Raw genomic sequence first — 18,373 nt, 5'->3', positions numbered from 1 at the left:
TGATTCTACTGTAAAGCGACTGCCGGCGAATGATGATTCCTAAGGTAATTCAAGTGTACGTGAGCGACGAGAGGAATTCTGCCGTAGAAGTTCCCATTACTCCCAACACGACCGCGTTGGATGTGATTCAACTATGTCGCGAGCCCGGGGAGACTGCCTGCCATCTGGCCGAGTTGTGGCGGGGCAATGAAAGAGAAGTTAGCGAAGGTATGTATCGTAGGCAGAATTCTGTCGAGCGCTGTATTCTATTTTTAATGTAGAGTGGGATCTAGACTAGAGGTATATGTACTTTAATTGACGCAACCATTACATTACAAGTTTAGTGAATCAAAATTTCCTACATTTACGTCGTTAGCTTATTCAGTTGAGCTATTCATGAAACTATATAATTTGCCTTGAGGATGTTGTAATTTCCATCAAAGTGTGTTTTCGTACCATTGTGTTACTATTTTTTAGTGTATCTATATGATTCAGCTGGTGTACTGTTTTATTTATGATAACAATAAGTAAATAACTTATAGAGCACCATATATGGCAATATATCATCCCTCCGACCGGGGCCTACGATACTTATCGTAGGCCCCGCTCCGACTTACACTTACACTAGGGTGCTGCACACAAGTGATAGTAAAAACATAAAAGTATGAATATATATATAAAAGATGGAGTGCATACTTGCAAGGATTAGAATGAGCACTAGTGTAGTTGGGATGCACATATAAATGAAATGGTAATCTTCAATACATTTCTGTATCAGTCTGAGTTCACGATGGATCAGATCAATTTGTTATGAGAAATACTTGAATATTTTATTGCATGACTGATCATGATGGTTAGTATAGGATACTATGTGCCTGCGATTAAATGTAATTCCCTGGATTGTCATGAACTTAGGCTGGTAATTGCTTGAGACATTTCAAATGCTGTGGCTGCGGTATGCGAGATAATGATATAGGTTTTGAAAATTAGTCATAAACCTTGTTGAATTGATAAAGAGATGAGTAATTGAGTGTACTGGATGTGTTTAATGGAGATAATTCTGTAATTATGAGGTTATATATATTATTTTTGTGCTAAATAGGGTAATGCTTCATTTGATGTTCCAAGATGCATCATTTCGTCAGGGTTATGTAAATCGATTGAAATGATGACCGAAATCAGCGATTACTGCAGATGAATTGAGTTTTTGATCAAACCGCATATTTCTTTCCTCAGATTGTTTGATGTAAGACTCCTCGGGTTCTATCCGTCATTTCACAACAATACCTACCTCTTATAGTAGTTATTTTTGTGTGTCATTGAAATTGAATTGTCTTTGACAATGTCATGAGTCGTGCCATGAAGTTACCTTGCTGTGATATGTTGTAATTAAATCATGTACATCTCTTATTCGATTGATATTTCTCAGTTGTCCTTTATTTGTCATTAATCGGGCACTATTTGCGTTGCGAGTGTTACGCACTTATCGCCGGGAGATGTTAGTTTGCGTTGTCATGCTGTGACTTTTCTACCACTTGACCAGTCAACTGTCTAGTCCTATTGAATTATCGAATTCCTAATGCTGATAGTCCACCATAATTTTCGTAAATTTGAAGAACTCGTAAATGGGCTATATGTCAATTTATGACCGAGACTGATAAGTTGCTTAATGTTTATGAAAAATATGCCCGACTTGATCAGTATATTTTGTTCTATATGGGCCACTCTTTCTTTGAGTAATTTCATGGGGTGACCAATCCTAACGTGAGATCAACTGTTCAGGTGAAAAACCCTACACAATTTTGCAACAATGGGGGTCGTACGCCCCAGAAGTCCAGTTCTACCTCCGCCACATTGCAGGCAGCGCGGGCGCACTGATGGATCGCTCCAGCAACTGGAATAACGAACAATCAATGTTGAACGTAAATCAAGGGAACCTGTCTCTGGCAGAGCTCAAGGTAACTGAAATGTCTTCTGTTCATCGTGTGAATGAGTTTCATATTCGATATATGTGTTGGCTGTTGATGATAAAATAAACAAACACTAGTCTGGTCGCCGTTATTACTGTGAAATTATTGTAAAATACTCGTGGTGAGGTTGATGGTTGATTACAGCAAGAACAATTGCTTGTCAGTTGTTCGGTATTCGAAACTGCACATATTACAAACTATTGCTGTCAAATAATTGTGCCGTCAACAGACGTGAACAAACTATTGGATTTTCAAAATGCACAACTAGAGGTAAAACTGGAGCTACTCAGTTTTCGATGCTCTCAATCTAGAACTAATAACCTTTGAGAATCCGCAGCTAGCAAACTAAAACACAACCAATTACTAATAAATACGACTTACCGAATAGCAAATGAGATCAGAAAATATTGAAGATATAAACGGCATTTCAAAACGGCGGCGTTTTGAGTGCGAAAGGGGAGGTGTTCCGACCCCAAAATGCACCCCCTAGCTGTGTCACTATAGTGACGTCTCTGAGCTAGCAATGACTGCAAGTACATCTCGCAACAGAACCCCGGTATCGCGATTCGCACCAAATGACGACACATGTTTTTTAGTTGATCGGCAAACTAATTTTCAAAACTGCAACTAGAACTAGAACTTGCCCGTCAACAAAAACAACCAGATAACAACAAAAACAATAGTCTTCAGTTTTTGGATATATTCAAAGTGGCTTATACTACGAAATGTTCCTTTAGAATGATTGTTTGAAGAGTAATCTCAATATGGCGCCTAGTTGAGTATAGCAACCACTGCCGGTCAGTTGTCGGATATTCAAAACAGCACACATTACAAACTGTTACTGTAAAATGATTGCTCAAGTAAAATGATAGTGGGGCAGCCGAGTTCCACAAAACAAGTGAGTGTGAATTGTCGGATATTCAAAATGCCACATACTACAAAGTATTGCAGTAAAGTGCGTGTAAAATTATTGTGGTGCCTAGTTCAGTACAACAAAATCAAGTGCCCGTCCGTCGTCGGATTCTCGAAATCGCACAAGCCACGAGATTACAAACCCAAATTCGTACTGAACTCTGTCTTGCCCGCAGGATTTAGCGCATCAGCAGCAGATTCAAATCGAACGTCAGCAGCAGTCGCTCGTCGGCAAAGAACAGAGGTTGCGTTTCCTGCGGCAGCAGGCCCAACAGCAGCAGGCCCTGCTGGGCGAGAACGACCGTTTGAAACGTCTCCGGGAGAAGGCCGAGGCGCAGGAAGCCAAGCTGAAAAAAATCCGGGCAATGAGAGGGAAGCTGGATCAGAGAAGGTAGGCTCGCTCTGGCAGTAGCTGGTCGTACGATGAATCTGTTTTGAAATCTCGCGAGATGGATCACAGAATTTTCATGTTATATAAGTCGTGGTCGATTTTGAATGTGTAACCAAGTCACAACGTTCTGAGTCAATCTCACTTTTATAGTTTTGACTCTAGTCAAGTTTAGTCATTTTCAATTCACCACCGAGTCCAAGTCAGTGAGTAGAGGGTCGAGTCCGAGTCATAGTGTTTTGACTCGAGTCTGAGTCATCCTGTTCACTGTTCAGTTCAATTCGGTTCAACCCACTGTTTTCAACTCTGCTCGAGTGATATAAAATGGCACGCATTCATACCTCAGTCTCAACAGTTTCTGGCTCTATTTTCCAAGTACCAGTACTGATAGGCGAAATACCAATATTGTGGTGACTTTACTATTCTTCGAAGTTACAATGAAATGTCTGTCTTGACTGTCCTAGTCTCTAGTCATATGACTTGGTTCGAGTCATGCACAATGACTCGAGTACAAGTCGAGTCAATACAAAAATTGACTCGAGTCACCATGTAATCGACTCGAATCGAGTCATGACTCGTCATCACAACCCTGCCGAGTACTTGAGTAGGTTATTCTCTCTCGCACTACTTGAGTGGTTATGCTCCCCAACTGTTTCCACTTCTGCAGTTTTTTTGGGCGAAACTACGTGCTTTTTAGACTTTGAATGCTCTCTTGTAACGACGGAGCGAAAAAGCCCCCTTTGCGCAGTAACTATATGCTTTCGATCGACTACCAAAAGTATGGGACGTCTCGACCTAATCTACTTCTGAAAACTGGTTTCTTGAGTGCTTTTCAGTTCTCTATTCTCTACTTGGAAGTAGCTTTGACTTTTCTCGGAAATCGCTTCTTTTACTTGTAATCGGGTGGCGCGGAATTTTTTGTCGTGATGAAAGTGACGGGTCTCTCATTTCGCAGAAACGACAACACCACGCTGTCCGTGGAACTGGAAGCCGTCCGCACGCTGTTCGAAGAGAAACAAAACGAACTGACGCGTGCCATCACCAAAGTAGACGACCTCACCAAGCAGCTAGAGCAGCTGAAAAACCACAAGCTTGGCGCCGCCCCGGCCCAGGACGACCGACAGAACCAGGGCGTCGACAAGGCCCCCGAGACCGGCTCGGAGCTGGAGAAACTAAAAAAGGAACTCGACTTTCTGAACTTGATGAATAACGAACAGCAGAGACGGCTCGACGAACAACGTAACGCGTTAAAGAAACGGAACGAGGACGCAAGAGACTTGGACAGGCAGATTGAGGATCTGAACGATAGGTTAAAAAAGAAGAAGGCAGTGGCGGGACTGCCAGAGGACCAGTATAATACGAGCGGGCAGTCTCAAGCGCAGCAGTACGCCGCGCCCTCGACGCCCATGCACACTATAGTGGCCGCGGTGGAACCTTTAAAGCAAGCCACGGAGAGAAAGGCCCGTGAGGAATACGACGCTTTACACATGAAGCACAGGCCCGCGCCGGAAGGCACGCACAGACCCGGGTATCCCCGGCAGAACACGTACAGTGCCCCAGACACGGCCGCTAATCAAAAACCGGCGCTCGCAAAGTCCGCGAGTAGCGATAATCTGCAAGGGAGTAATTTCGCGGCCAACCGGGCCGCTTTTGAAAAGAAATCGCAGCTGCCCGGGGAAAGTCCGAAAGCGACGGTTAGACCGATGGTCCCGGGTAATGGTAGCCCCGCCGCGCAACCGAACAGCGGCATTAATTTGTTCGCATACAAGCAACCACCAGCACCGAAAACACCATCGTATTTACCATCCAATGTCACTGTCCTGCCGGACGGGAATATTAGGTACACGCAGCCTCCGGCTGGGCACCCCCCGCCGCCTTACCCGAACGGGTCCAGGTCCGGAGAATCGTCTACTTTTGAGGCGGTGAGGCGGAAATTCGCGCACGCCCCCAGGCCTTTGAAAAAGCGCAGCTCTATAACGGAGCAGGAGCGTCCGCAAGGCCCCGCCATACCAAAGTCTATATACGAGCAGATATATAAACAAGCGGACACTCCGTTTTACAGGCCCGGTGGCGATCAGGCCCCAGCCGCGGCGCATCCGGACGTCCCGCCGCCAGCGTACGTCCCGCCCGCCGATGTTAAATCCGGGCCCCCGCCGCCGGCCCCGGTGACTTCGTCCACGGCCGATTACGCGTCTGCGTCGCAGCAGAAAAACCTGCGTAAAATCACGGAGGCTTTCAGCCGCATGCAAGAACAGCCTGCCCCGGAGGAACCGCCGCGGGTCCCGGCGGATTTTGACGCCGCTTCCGACGTTTCTTCCGGGACGGGTCCGACCATAGTCGTGCCCCAGCTGCCTTTCGACAAAGTCCCGACGAAAAGTAACTTGAAAAAACCCGGGTTTATTCCGAAGGGGATACGAATTCGTTTTGACCCGCTGGCACTTCTGCTGGACGCGTCCTTGGAAGGGGAGTTTGAACTGGTGAGGGATATCATAGACAGGGTGCCGGACCCGAGCGGGGCCAACGACGAAGGTATCACGGCGTTGCATAACGCGGTCTGCGCGGGGCACGCGGAGCTGGTCCGGTTTCTGGTTCATTACGGGTAAGTTTTTTTTCTTGTATAATGTACACTCGTGTATTTTAAACTTGGACAAGTTAAACGAAATGCTGGTAATCTAGTTTGCTTTAATTCAAATTTTAATCCATTATTTGTGAAATGTTTCTATGCTCTAATTATAATTCTAATCAATTTCTGGTTTTCCTGAAAACAGTAGTGCGAAACTAGCCTGGTGTACAGGGATTGGAACTCTAACTTGATACGAACTGACGTTGTTCTTTGCGAGATTTATTGCTAATTCAGAATATAAATCAATTTCCAAGTTTTTGCAAATACAGGATTTCTAAATCTAATCTAATTTGTCAAATCTTGATAATTTTATAGTTGTCCATGAAACCTTATTACGGTGACGGAATCTTTAGTTTTTTACGCAGTCCTATCATTTGTGGAATACTTAGTGTTTTTGAAGATTGTACCTATGTGTAGTCGGTGTTGGTCGTTTTGCGCTAGTCACGAAAATGTATCTTGCAATTTCAATGATAGAAATTACAGGGACAGAAGTACTAGAGTACGGTAGTTTATAAAATTGATTTGGTCGGTGGGTCGTACAGTCTTGGCAGTCAAATGTAGGTTGCTAGATTTAGAAATACAGGAGTGCGTCTTTGAGACTAATGGAAACTGCCCATGATGCTGCAACTAGGTGCGATTTTCAAAAAACTATATCCGGTTAACATGCCACATTAATTTGACTGACGCACTTGGTCATTGTGCTTGTTTTAAAAATTCTGATCTCTAAGGTTATCCGCTAGCGTGGCTTCAGTTTATGCGGCACTTTTGGGTTATCAGAGTTCGGTTGTGGGCTGCGTGGCTGATGTGGCACTTTTTATGCGTTGGTCAATAATTCGAATTCTATTTTCGGATTTTGAAACTGCGGATATCCGAATAATGTTATCCAGTTCATACGATTCAACATTGTTCTTATCGCCCCTTATGCTGCCGTGGATAATTTATTACAGATGTTTTTATTGATAAGTCGGGAATCATAACAATTAGACCTCAAAATTCAATGTTTTCTAAGACTAAACCAAAGGGTAGTAGTCAAAGTACATTATATTAAGAAATATGGCTTGATTTAAATGACTGTGTGGGATATAAATTTATATCTTGTCTCAGTAATTTAACTGCTAGGGAAACTTGATTCATATTTTTGATGTGCAATTCAAAATGTTGACCTGGAAACTAGTGCAGGATTTTGGTATGACATTAACATGTTGGAATGTGTCGTGGTTTTATGATGATCGGGAGGAAATTTCACAACAGTGTGTGCTTCCACTGATATCAGCGGGAGTAGAGATTTGAGAGTGTCAAATTGTAGTTCCTGATAAACAATTGATGTAAGATGTAACAGATTGTAACATTCTAACACCATACTTGTCACAGTTGATTCCGCAAACGTATTCCATAGATGTAATTGAATACAGGTTTACACTGTCTTAATATCTGTTACTGCAATTTCTATGATTTTCGTACTGCCGACACAATGTTCCATCCAAACTTGAGTTTCCACTACGTTTCTATTGTGTTTCTCTTATAGGGTAAGATTAAAAATAGAATTCACAAGCCATCTGTATAAACTGGACATGAGTGTTCCTTGTAATTGCTATGTTATTTTTTTCACTAGCTACAAGTGACTCATTCCTCAACTATTTTGCCTTGAGGCTACTTGTGTGTTTCAGTAGTATGGGATTATCTGTGGTTTGATGATTCCTTTCGAGATTGAGAGATAAGTATCATGTTTGGATAGTGCATTTCAATAAAGTTACTAATCTAATACTCTATTCTCACTAGTAAATGCCTTAGCTAATGATAACCTCATTTATAGGTCCAAAGTATATATACGGTACTACTTTTTAACCATGAACTGGTTTGTTTTGAAGGATCAGTCTGACCTTTAAGTATTTTGTTACGATACCACATCAGTGGGAACGATAAATAGGAATTAAGCTAACGGTAACTAAGAACTCTAAATACAAATTTAAACATTGTCACAGGCATAACACAACACCTTGAAGGTTTTTGTGCAATTCATTAGTCGTAATAACATTTATAGTTTCTTTCATGATTAATATTGAATTCCTGAATCTGTTTCTGGTGTGTGCGTTCACTTTTCAATCACTCAGAATAATCTACTATCTGGCTGCTGGGATGTCAGTTTGAAGTTGTGGTTATTTGGAAAGTTTACGAGGTGTTGAGTTACATTCAAATGACTCCTGTGACTTGGTGGATTGGTCTGTGTTTGAGTGTATGATACAATTTTTTAACGTGTGACTGATGAGATAGTCCTGTTTTACTGCAGGCGTGTTCTTGTTCACACTGCTTGTACAATGTTGTGGTTGTATGATGTAGGTTTGGTCGGCAAACAAAGATAAAAATCAGAATGCGATTGGTATTTCAATCCACTTCCTGCGCGCGCCTGGTGTGTAGCTTGTAGCGTCTGGACTAAGTTTATGTGTAATCATATGACTCCATTCCATAAAGGGTCAATGATTTGTATATCACCTGAGACTAATTCCAGTTTGACCATTGTGTTTTTCTTGGTAAAAATAAGAAGCACATTCCATTCAGACTGTAAGTGACGCACCCCGGACCCCCCAATATATGGAGACAAAGCTCGAAGGGGTCCCAAAATGACATCGTAAATTCATATAAATTATAGTATTTTTCATATATTTATAGAACTTTTCAAATTTTCTTCACGTTCCGCGCAATTTATTGTTAGTTGATGCCGTGTTATCAATATGACTTCCCCTTCCCTAAGAAAAAAACACGCAATTTATAGAGATAAGCATTTCGGTGTCGGCCAATACCACGTCACGACACACCAAGACGTTGACAAATGACGTTTCAGCTAACATGCGACTCTGCAAAGTGTGCTGCCAAATAGCTCGGTGTGTGACGACACCTTGACCCAAAAAAAACGCCTCATGTAGGCCGAAACTGATGTACCGTATATGTCATATTTTCCCTCGTCCATTAGGGGTGTTCAAAAATGACTCTTTTTCTCAAATCGTACTGGCTACTTGATAAAATTGTTAGGTTACCTTATTTAAGCCTACACACCAAATTTGGTTCAATTCCAGCCAGTAGCCGCATTGCTACAGGATGAGGAAGTTTCTATTTATTACATAAAAATAAATAACAAAAAATTTGAAAATTTTCTGTTCACCCCATGGAAGTGTTAATTTGTCGATAGAAACGATGTTCACCAATTTTGGTTCAATTCCAACCAGTGGAAGCGGAGTTAGTACCGTCGAAATATCCGGATTGTGAATAAAATAGTATTTACGGTGACCAATTCTTTAATTAGTGGCATCTATTAAAGTGGTGCCCACCGTAAATACTATTTTATTCAAATTCAAATTTTTCGACGGCAATAACTCCACTTCCACTTTTGGTGAGCATCGTTTCTATAGACAACCTAACACTTGAAGAGAATATTTTCAAATTTTAATGTTATATATTTTTATATAATTAATGGAAACTTTCTTCTCCCGTAGCAATGCGGCTACTGGCTGGAATTGAACCAAATTTGGTGTGTAGGCTTAAATTACGTAACCTAACAATTTTATCAAGTAGCCAGTACGATTTGAGTAAAAAGTCATTTTTGAACACCCCCTATTGTCCATAGGCGCCCAAGTGGGTGTCGGCTAATATTCTGGTCCTGGCAATCTGTGCGCCACATTACAATTGCCGCCCGTGGAGAAAAATTATCCATGCGTCACACCAAAGAAATTCTTTAAGTCTGGTGCGTTTCAGAGGTTCCGAAATCTTTGGTTGATCACCCTATGGGGCGCCCAAGACCAGCGTTTTGCGGGGTGCCTAAGTGCTGCTACGGTACCGATTCCATTGATATCATGCACACTACACGAGTAACGTGATACTCGATTATATTTGACGAACGGCTGGCACGTTTCTTTGGTGGATTTTCTGAATTTCCAATGCGTCATATAAATTAAATTAGACATAGCTGTTTTTCAATTGATCGCTGCATTCTTAAAAATTACCGGTATATGACAAACTTCACAGACTGGTAGTGTTTACTTGCCGTGCGTGATTTGACTGTGCCCTTCCTGTACAGGAGCGATATCAACGCGGCTGACACCGACGGTTGGACTCCGTTGCATTGCGCGGCATCTTGCAATAACCTCAACATGGCAAAGTTTCTTGTCGAAAACGGGGCCTGTATCTTTGCCACGACGATTAGCGATGGTGAGACCGCAGCTGACAAATGCGAGGAGCTGGACGACGGTTATCAGCAGTGTTTCGACTACTTGGTGGGAATTCAGGTGCGGGTTAAGCCGTAGGGCTTCGATTATTCTTAAGTCTCTTCTGGGAGCTTCTTGTAGGTGCAGAACTTCAATATACAATTGAATAATATATTCATATCGAAATAAACACGAATATTTTCGGCTGACACTCGTCTGTCAGCAACAAATAGAGAATTGGAAAGAACATCGTATATCAACAATTGTATCACGACTATGTGTTTATTCATTATGAATATGATATGATTCAACTTCAACTTTCGTGTAGGAACTTCATTGTCGAATGATATCAACTTTAGGGGTTGAAAATATCTAATTTTTATCGCTGCTCCAGTCTGCATTGTTTTTCCTTGAATGCCCGTGGATTTCATGAATGCAAGCCTTGCCTTTCAGATAATAAAGAGATAAAATAGACAATAATAGACAACACCTTAAGGGCCAAGGCTGTGTTCGTTACACTTACTTATGTTACCACAAAGTGATGCTAATCTAGTTGACGTAAACACATGCATTTTTCAATGAAATGGAAAATTTGAGATGGCGTTATCAACGAAGTTTGGTTTTCGGTATTTCCAAGTACCTCATTAAAAATGGTAGTGTGAGCAAATTGAATGACATTGCTGAAGGCTTGTGTAGGCACAATTTTCTAATTTCCCCGGTTGTCTATTGTTAGGCACTACCGGCCCGTTGTTTGCACAGTGGATTCATTGTTTGCGGAAGTTTGATTTGTAAATTGAGTTCGGCTTGATAGCAATGATGTTGGCAACTCGGTTTTTCAGTGCCGCCTCATGTATTTTTGATTGGAAGTTCAAATAGAAATCTGAATTTTAAGGAACGAAGCGCGCCAAGTCTCTGCATTTGTTGCTATCCTCAAACGCTCTCTCCTGTATAATAATGAGCACATTATACATAAACTAGGCACATGAAATAACAGCACGGGGAAATTAATTCCAGCGAAGAATGGCTCTTTAAACCTAATTTTGGTCTACAAGCATTGCTCAAGGCCATGGTGTGTTAGTCTCACTTTTCCGATCTCACGGTTTCGTAATTCGTAACCACAATCTTAGGCAGAGCGTCATTCGCAATTCACAGTCCCGATAACATTCTCTAACAGACTTGATATTTCATATTTTCTGCTGGTTTTGCGTAGTATTAAAGTAGCATTAGTCTAAAAAGTCCAAACTACCAATCTAGGTAGTTGATGGTCGATTAACTACTGAATATCTTGCGATTTTGTAATTTATGTTATCATTTACTATCTTAGTTAGTTGTGCTTTAGTTCGTCAGTTCTAGTTCTAGTTGGGAGTAGTTCAAGTTCTAGTCCTAGTTGCGCATTTTGAAAATCCAGCAGCCCGTACAAGTCTCTCCCACGTGATACTGCAACAATCCTATGAATATGACATGACGCCTTGGTGTGTTGATCAGATATCGGGCATTCCTGTTGCGTACTTGTCAAGCCGTCAGTTCAGTCTGTCATTTTGGGCTGCTTTTTCGCCTGTGCTGTTGATCTCGGCCGCCAGCGTTTGGCGATGGAACATGGCAGAAATGACAGTCTTGTTTAATATTTTACGCATTTTGTGCAGGAAAAGTTTGGCATGGTGAATAAAGGCCAAGTTTTTGCGTTGTTTGACTACGACGCCGCTGAAGACGATGAGCTGTCGTTCCGAGACGGCGACATCATGACCATCCTCCGTAGAGGCGACGAAAAGTAAGTATTGTAACTGCGGAATTGAGCTTGGTGACGTTTTCGGAGTTGTGATCATAATTTTTTATGCTGTTACTCAGTCATATGCTGTTTTGTAAATTACAGGCGTGAGTTCGTCAAACTATAGATCACTAACCTGGGTTGTAATGACTCTAATCGCGACTCGACTCGTCTCAAGTCAATTTGTATATTGACTCGAGTAATTGCGCATGACTCGACACATTCTGTATGACTTAGTCTCTTATATCAGGACTGATAGTTGAAAAATAGGCCCAGAAACTGTCTTTTATCTGTTCAAATAAACAAGTATAGAGTGAGACAAATAAGTATATTATGAATCCGAGGCTTTCAATATTACCCATGATCAGGCACGTAGCCAGCCAAAACAAAAATAGGGGTTTGAAAAAGATAGAAGGGGTTAGGGGTTAGCGCATGCGGAAATGACGATTATACAAGGTTCTCGTGTTGACGAACTTGCGCGTGTGACAAGTTTGCCGGCGAGTGTGGCAGTGCTGTCGATCAGCGAGTACCTGATATCTCGTAAACAATGAAACATGCACTGCGTAAAACGCAATCTCGGCGACAATTTTCGGAAATCGAAATGTTCAAGGCTGTTGTGGAATCATTTACAATTTTCTGTGCTACTTTTCAATTAAATTGCAGTCAAAGCCGGAAACGGACTAGACTCATATTTGATCATGATGCAAAACGAATTTTGGATATAAAATATTAAATCTGAGAGACGAGTGATGAAAATTGGAACCCGTGCGTTATTTTGTGCCATACCGTGAATTTAAAATTGCGATATTTTTGTATTGCCTTGCTGCTGACAACTGGATTAGCATTGGCGCATTTAAAATTTAACATGGCCGGCGTGATGCCGCCACGGGCCGCGGCCATGAATATTCAATTTAGAACGCCCAAAGTTGAGCGTTTTTCATCCCGTATGTTTGAGTTGTGAATGTCACAATATCGATACCGTCGGAAGTGTCGGAAGGTGCATGTTGAATTATTTAATATCATTTTATATTCCTGTTTCTTTCAGTGAATCGGAATGGTGGTGGGCGCGGAAGCAAGATCGCGAGGGCTACATTGCCAGAAACCTGCTCGGGATGTGGCCGCGCATCAAGCCGCACAGGGACTGAAAATCACGATTCTGTCGATTTCGTACGTCGGTTTGCCGAAAGACTGCCCCCCCCTCCCCCCGCCAATGTAAAATGCATTTCTAGCCGGATATCGTTCGATTATATCCGCAAAATAACAGATTCGCAATATTCCAAGTTCAATCGGAGGATTTCATGGCCAGATTTCAACCTGCCCAATACTTGCAAGTCGAGTAAGAGTATAAATGACGTAGAAAGTTCACATACGTACCTTTTACGCAACCACAAATAAAATGATGTCGGTACCACATCACATTAACGATAAACCTGACTTCTTTTGACAACACCAATTTCATGCTCTTTTTCGCAATGCTGTGGGATGATCGGGACGCGTAAATATCATTTCTACCAACATGGGAAGCTTTGCACTAATGTTTCGTACGCTGTGATGCGACCGATCGTGATTTCAAAGTCTTCCACGTTGGCAAATAGAATCAAACTGCAATTCTCGTTGGTAAATAGACGCTAAAGTGGAATGAGGCTTATCATTTCAAATTCTCGCTTACCACTCGACCTATTTATGAGAACTCGCCATCGGGATGCATCCCCGATATCTACTTTTGTGGATCACCGCCGTTACGATCAGAATTGCAGCGACTGCACTGCAGAAAGGCAAGTTTATTCGAGATGATATGGGTCTAGTTGTGGTCATTTTATGCTTATGATACGTTTGTAATATGTCACCTTACAACCTGTGGTCAATTGTAAGTTGTAAGCCCGTTTATTGTATCACCGCCAAAGGTTAAATATAATCAATGAAATGTGTGAAAATATAATCTGACATCACCCCCTTCGATTCCTTAGTCTACACTCAGTCAAGTGACTAAATTTGTTGAGCGTCGCACAGCTCAGCTGTGCGTACCAGTGATTTGTTACGTGAAAGGTACTACATGTGTTGAAATCATGTTTTATTCAGCGCCATTCACCCGTTTGTGAGACGCCAACAATGGCCGCCTTTGTACAGAACAGATTCTGGCTTGTTAGTCTGTAACAAAACGTGTGTGTATTGTGTTTCAAAAGTTGCGGATGATACATCACAACATGAGCTGAGGTTAAGACTGCTGATAGATACAATAAGGTTAATAATATTGTCTTTGATTTCAATAATTCATTACTCTCATAGCCCTCGGAACATTTCAAAGTGGTAGTTAAAGTCTTGTGCGTCTATTGATACAGTATTTTTGCCTTCTCACACAAATTCTTCATATTATTTCGGTACAGTTAGCACATGCGTTACGCGGTATGGTACTAGATACTAATCGAAATTCTGTGATAATACTGTTTATGTCATGTGTCGGTGCTTCCACGATTCATATGTGTTTACGTAACATTTCCGAAATATTTTTACACTCAAATGGTAGCGTTTCCTTTGGTAGTGACTTTTATCTGAATTTTATACTGCGATTGGTACTGTTATACAAGTTATCGAACACTGGAATGTCTACTGAACATTTAATTTTAAATTCCCTATGATGATCCACTTCTTGTGATCGAAACAGGTGATTATGGTTTGATACAGAACAGGTTAGAGATGCCCCTAATTTTCTATCTGATGTTGACACCGACAATTGGTCAGCCTTGACTTGACCCCACCGGAAATTTGGATGGCTGCTTGGTTTGATTTTTATGTAGGGCGGAGAATGTTGTTCTATTTTGACTCCTGGCCAAAGTCTGTAAATGATTTGAAGTTTGAAAAATATTCTCCCAAATGAGTTGATAGTATTCAAATGGTGGTTTGATATTAGAATGTAATGACTTGTATTTTTGCCATGCCACCTCACTCAATGTAGTTCAAACTTGTGCTCTCTGGACATTGTGAATATGATTTACAGTTACTTTGCAAATCATGGGGCTACTTGGAATCCTAATGGGTCATTTTATTTCAATTACTACTGGCATAAATCGAATACCCTCATATCCTTGATGTACTGTTCGTGAGTGAATGGTGTGTTTTTTAGGTGTCGGTGATGTTGGCATGTAACTGTGAATGTCCCGTGTTGTGTCGAAGTCAGTGTTATGTGTTCTTTTCTTGCTTTTTCTGTTTGTGAACTTACATTTCGTCCAGCAGCTGGCTCTGATATATGAGCCGCAATGCCGCATCAAATCTGCCATTTTGCCTTCTGTAATAGCACTACTCTGTACCCTGGCTGGGAATGAGCATGGTCTTGATGTCGAGGTAAAATACCTTTCATCTCGTAGCGTAATCTGAGTGTTGTGACGTCACTGTGTTTCAGTTTAATTATTGAATGTAACATTTAACACTCGATAGTTTAATGATCCAGCCTATGCTGAGGCGTGCGCTTAAAGGTCCAGATTCCGGTGCTGTTTGAGGGGGATTACAGATCACCTCTCTCTGTGTTACATATATTACCCAATACGGATGGGCTTATGCGACATTGTCCCCGGATTACGCTAACGGGCGAAAGGATCTCTTCCCACATATTCTCAGTCCGATGCATGATCGCTAGACCGATCATTTCTTGTATCATATATTTCATTCCATTCGTTGCACGTTTCTTGGTATATTATCGGTATTAATTATAACGCCCACTAACCATTGTGATATCAAATGTTTAAAATAAAGCACTCGTAATATACTCCTATCGTAATACACTCCTATTGGTACTCCACACGGTTTGTGGCGACAGGTTTTGTCAGTTTGTGGTTGATACGTGCGGGCACTCTATTCTTGTCGGATCAATCCTCATCATTTAGTTAAGTAGACGGCGAGTCGGGTAGCAGTTCTATGAATATGACAGACACAGGTTTATTCCTAACAGGGTTGTAACCAAGTCACAAAGCTCCGAGTAACAAGTCAATCTCACTTGTATGTCTTTGACTCGAGTCAAGTCGAGTCATTTTCAATTCACCACTGAGTCAAGTCCGAGTCCAAGTCATCGAACAGAGGTTCGAGTCTGAGTCATGGTATTATGACTCGAAGTCATTGTGTTGACTGCTCAGTTTCCAGTTAAAGTCCTGTTGAACCCATTTATATAACTCTGATTGTCGATATCGAATGGTTCGCATTATTAATATGTCCATTTTCCTCACAGTTTCTGGTTGCATTTTCAAGTACAAGTACCGATATACGAAATCCCAATAGGCCCGTTACTTTACTGTTTTTCGAAATAACAATGAAATGTCGGTCTTGGCCGTCTGAGTCTCGAGTCATATTTCTTGGTTCGAGTCATGCGCAACGACTCAAGTCCAAGTCGAGTCAATACACAGATTGACTTGAGTCGAGTCATTCCCGAATTTTGAGAAAATTACTCGAGTCATTACAACACCCTGATTCCTAAAAATAAGATATTTCAGTGAGATAATAGTGGACGGCGCTGTGATCGCCAAATGGTACTTCCATTGCAACCAACTCAACAACAGTTCCAAAGATGCTCGTAGGGAAGAAAGAGTTAAACATGGCAGCGTTTGTCTCGTCTTGCTAGCGTCGTCTGGCGACAGGCGAGAACGCAAGCATCGTGCCTTGAATACGGTCCGATCTGCGTGGAACATAGCGTAGTGGTTATGGCGTCGGCGCCATCTACGCATGCGGCGCGGTTTCGATTCTCGCCGTAGGATGTTATTCTGGGCTCCGTGTCGCTGTTCTTACGGCGACAAAAAGTCCACACAAAAAAGACCCGATAAAGAAGGAAAGAGCGCAACTGGTTAGTCGTTCGGCATCCTCCCGTCTGTTCGGTACTTCGCATTGTGTGTCTTGTATATCGCATTGTACATTGCGTGTATGTCTTGGGCAGATGAAACTATAATCTGATGAATATTAAATATATAAGCACACATTCAGCTCAGATCTGAACACTATGCACTTGTGTAGTCATATTTCGACGCTTTTCTATCGTTCATTGCATGATGAGATTGTATTGGTTGGAAGCACTATCTGTACTCATACCATAGTCTTTATATATCTATGCTTGTACAATGTACATAATATAAAAATAGCTGGTTCGCGCCTTGGTACAGAACCTGAAGGTTACATCCGAAAAGGCTTCGAGTTATAATAAATGTAATATTGCAATCAATCAATCAGTTTTATTAATATTTTCATCGTTTCAAAACACCACATAAGTGCGATACAATGAAAAGATGGGAAGGTGTCGAAACAACTTGGAGAAGTGTTTAATATCAGACACCCACCTTGGCCTATAGGTCAGTGGTTCCCAATCTTTTTTTAGGCACGCCCCCTTTATAATGGTGAAAAATTTCGCGCCCCCTTATCGTCATGTCACAAAATCCAACCGGGATGCTAGTAACCCCAACAAATTGCTTGATGACATGAGAGATGAGAGAGAGATATGATATTCTTTTTCGCCTGCACCATCGAGATGCTTTGACGACGGAGTTGCGATACGGCCCCATGAGGTCATCTAGTCTGCGCCCCCGTTTTTTTTTTCACCTCCATGCTATCCGTGATTGCTGAGCGCCTAGCAGGATAGCTGCGGATACCTATTTTCGAGTCTTTGGTATGACCCGGCCGGGGATCGAACCCACGACCTACCGCTCGAGAAGCCGCACGCACAACCATTACACTATCTCGCTCGGTATGGAAGGTGATATGACTGTTGATGAGCATGAGAGCATTTAAAAAATAGGAAATTCGGTCTATATATTCTTCGTGCCTGGTTGAGAACCACTGACCGAGGCGAAGTAAAGAAGAGGCATGCCCTCCGCCACATGCCACCTCATTTTGTCGCTTGGCGTCTTATATTCTCTGCATTACTTTTCATTCAGTGTGCATGCCTATTCTTTACTTCGCCTAGGCTATGGTGGGTGACTGATCTTAAAGGCTACTCCAAGTTGTTTCGACACTTTCCTATCTTTTCATCGCATCGCAGTCTTGTGATGTTTTAAAACGATGAAAATATTTGATTGATTGATATGCACACTGAAAATTAATGCAGAGAATATAAGACGCAAGCGACAAAATAAGGTGGCATGTGGCGGAAGGCGAGGTCGATGTTAGGTCGCTGTCCGGTAATCCTGAAGGCTGACTAGTATTAATTTAGAAGAAATTGCTTGTATTTCGACTTGAATGCGGACATGCTCGTTGCTCGACGATTGTCGGTGGCCGGCGAGATGCTGCTCCCACAATTGGGGTCCGGCATACTTGATAGAGCAATGCATTTTCTTGTATTCCGTCCTGATCATATGATGTTGTGATGAAAACAAATATGCTATGTATTAATATGACAGTGGGTGAACAAAATTACTTGATCGCGTCGGACGACGATCAATTATAATTCACCGTAGATATGCCATTAATATGGCTAGTACTTGATGACTTGCAATCCATATTTGCCACTGAAATTATTGCAAAAAGACTATAGATTGCAACATCGTGCAAAGTCGCACAGGTGCGATTTCC

General features: G+C 41.9%; 1 protein-coding gene across 1 annotated transcript; it reads left to right on the top strand.

Annotated features, from left to right (window-relative positions):
* The first annotated feature begins 29 nt into the window (after positions 1-29).
* On the top strand, positions 30-15,593 carry LOC145452891 (apoptosis-stimulating of p53 protein 1-like). The gene is made up of 7 exons (XM_080331017.1): positions 30-207; positions 1,762-1,937; positions 3,038-3,252; positions 4,205-5,848; positions 9,942-10,149; positions 11,712-11,836; positions 12,879-15,593. The coding sequence occupies exons 1-7, from the start codon at positions 30-32 to the stop codon at positions 12,976-12,978; spliced, it is 2,646 nt and encodes an 881-aa protein (XP_080187143.1). The 3' UTR covers positions 12,979-15,593.
* The last annotated feature ends 2,780 nt before the right edge of the window (positions 15,594-18,373 follow it).

The sequence above is a fragment of the Botryllus schlosseri genome, chromosome 12 (genome assembly GCF_051294905.1).
Source record: "Botryllus schlosseri isolate E-star chromosome 12, Bs_hap1, whole genome shotgun sequence".
NCBI classification, from domain to species: Eukaryota; Metazoa; Chordata; class Ascidiacea; order Stolidobranchia; family Styelidae; genus Botryllus; species Botryllus schlosseri.
Note: the sequence above shows the minus strand (reverse complement) of the source record. Positions and strands in the feature narration are given on the sequence as shown.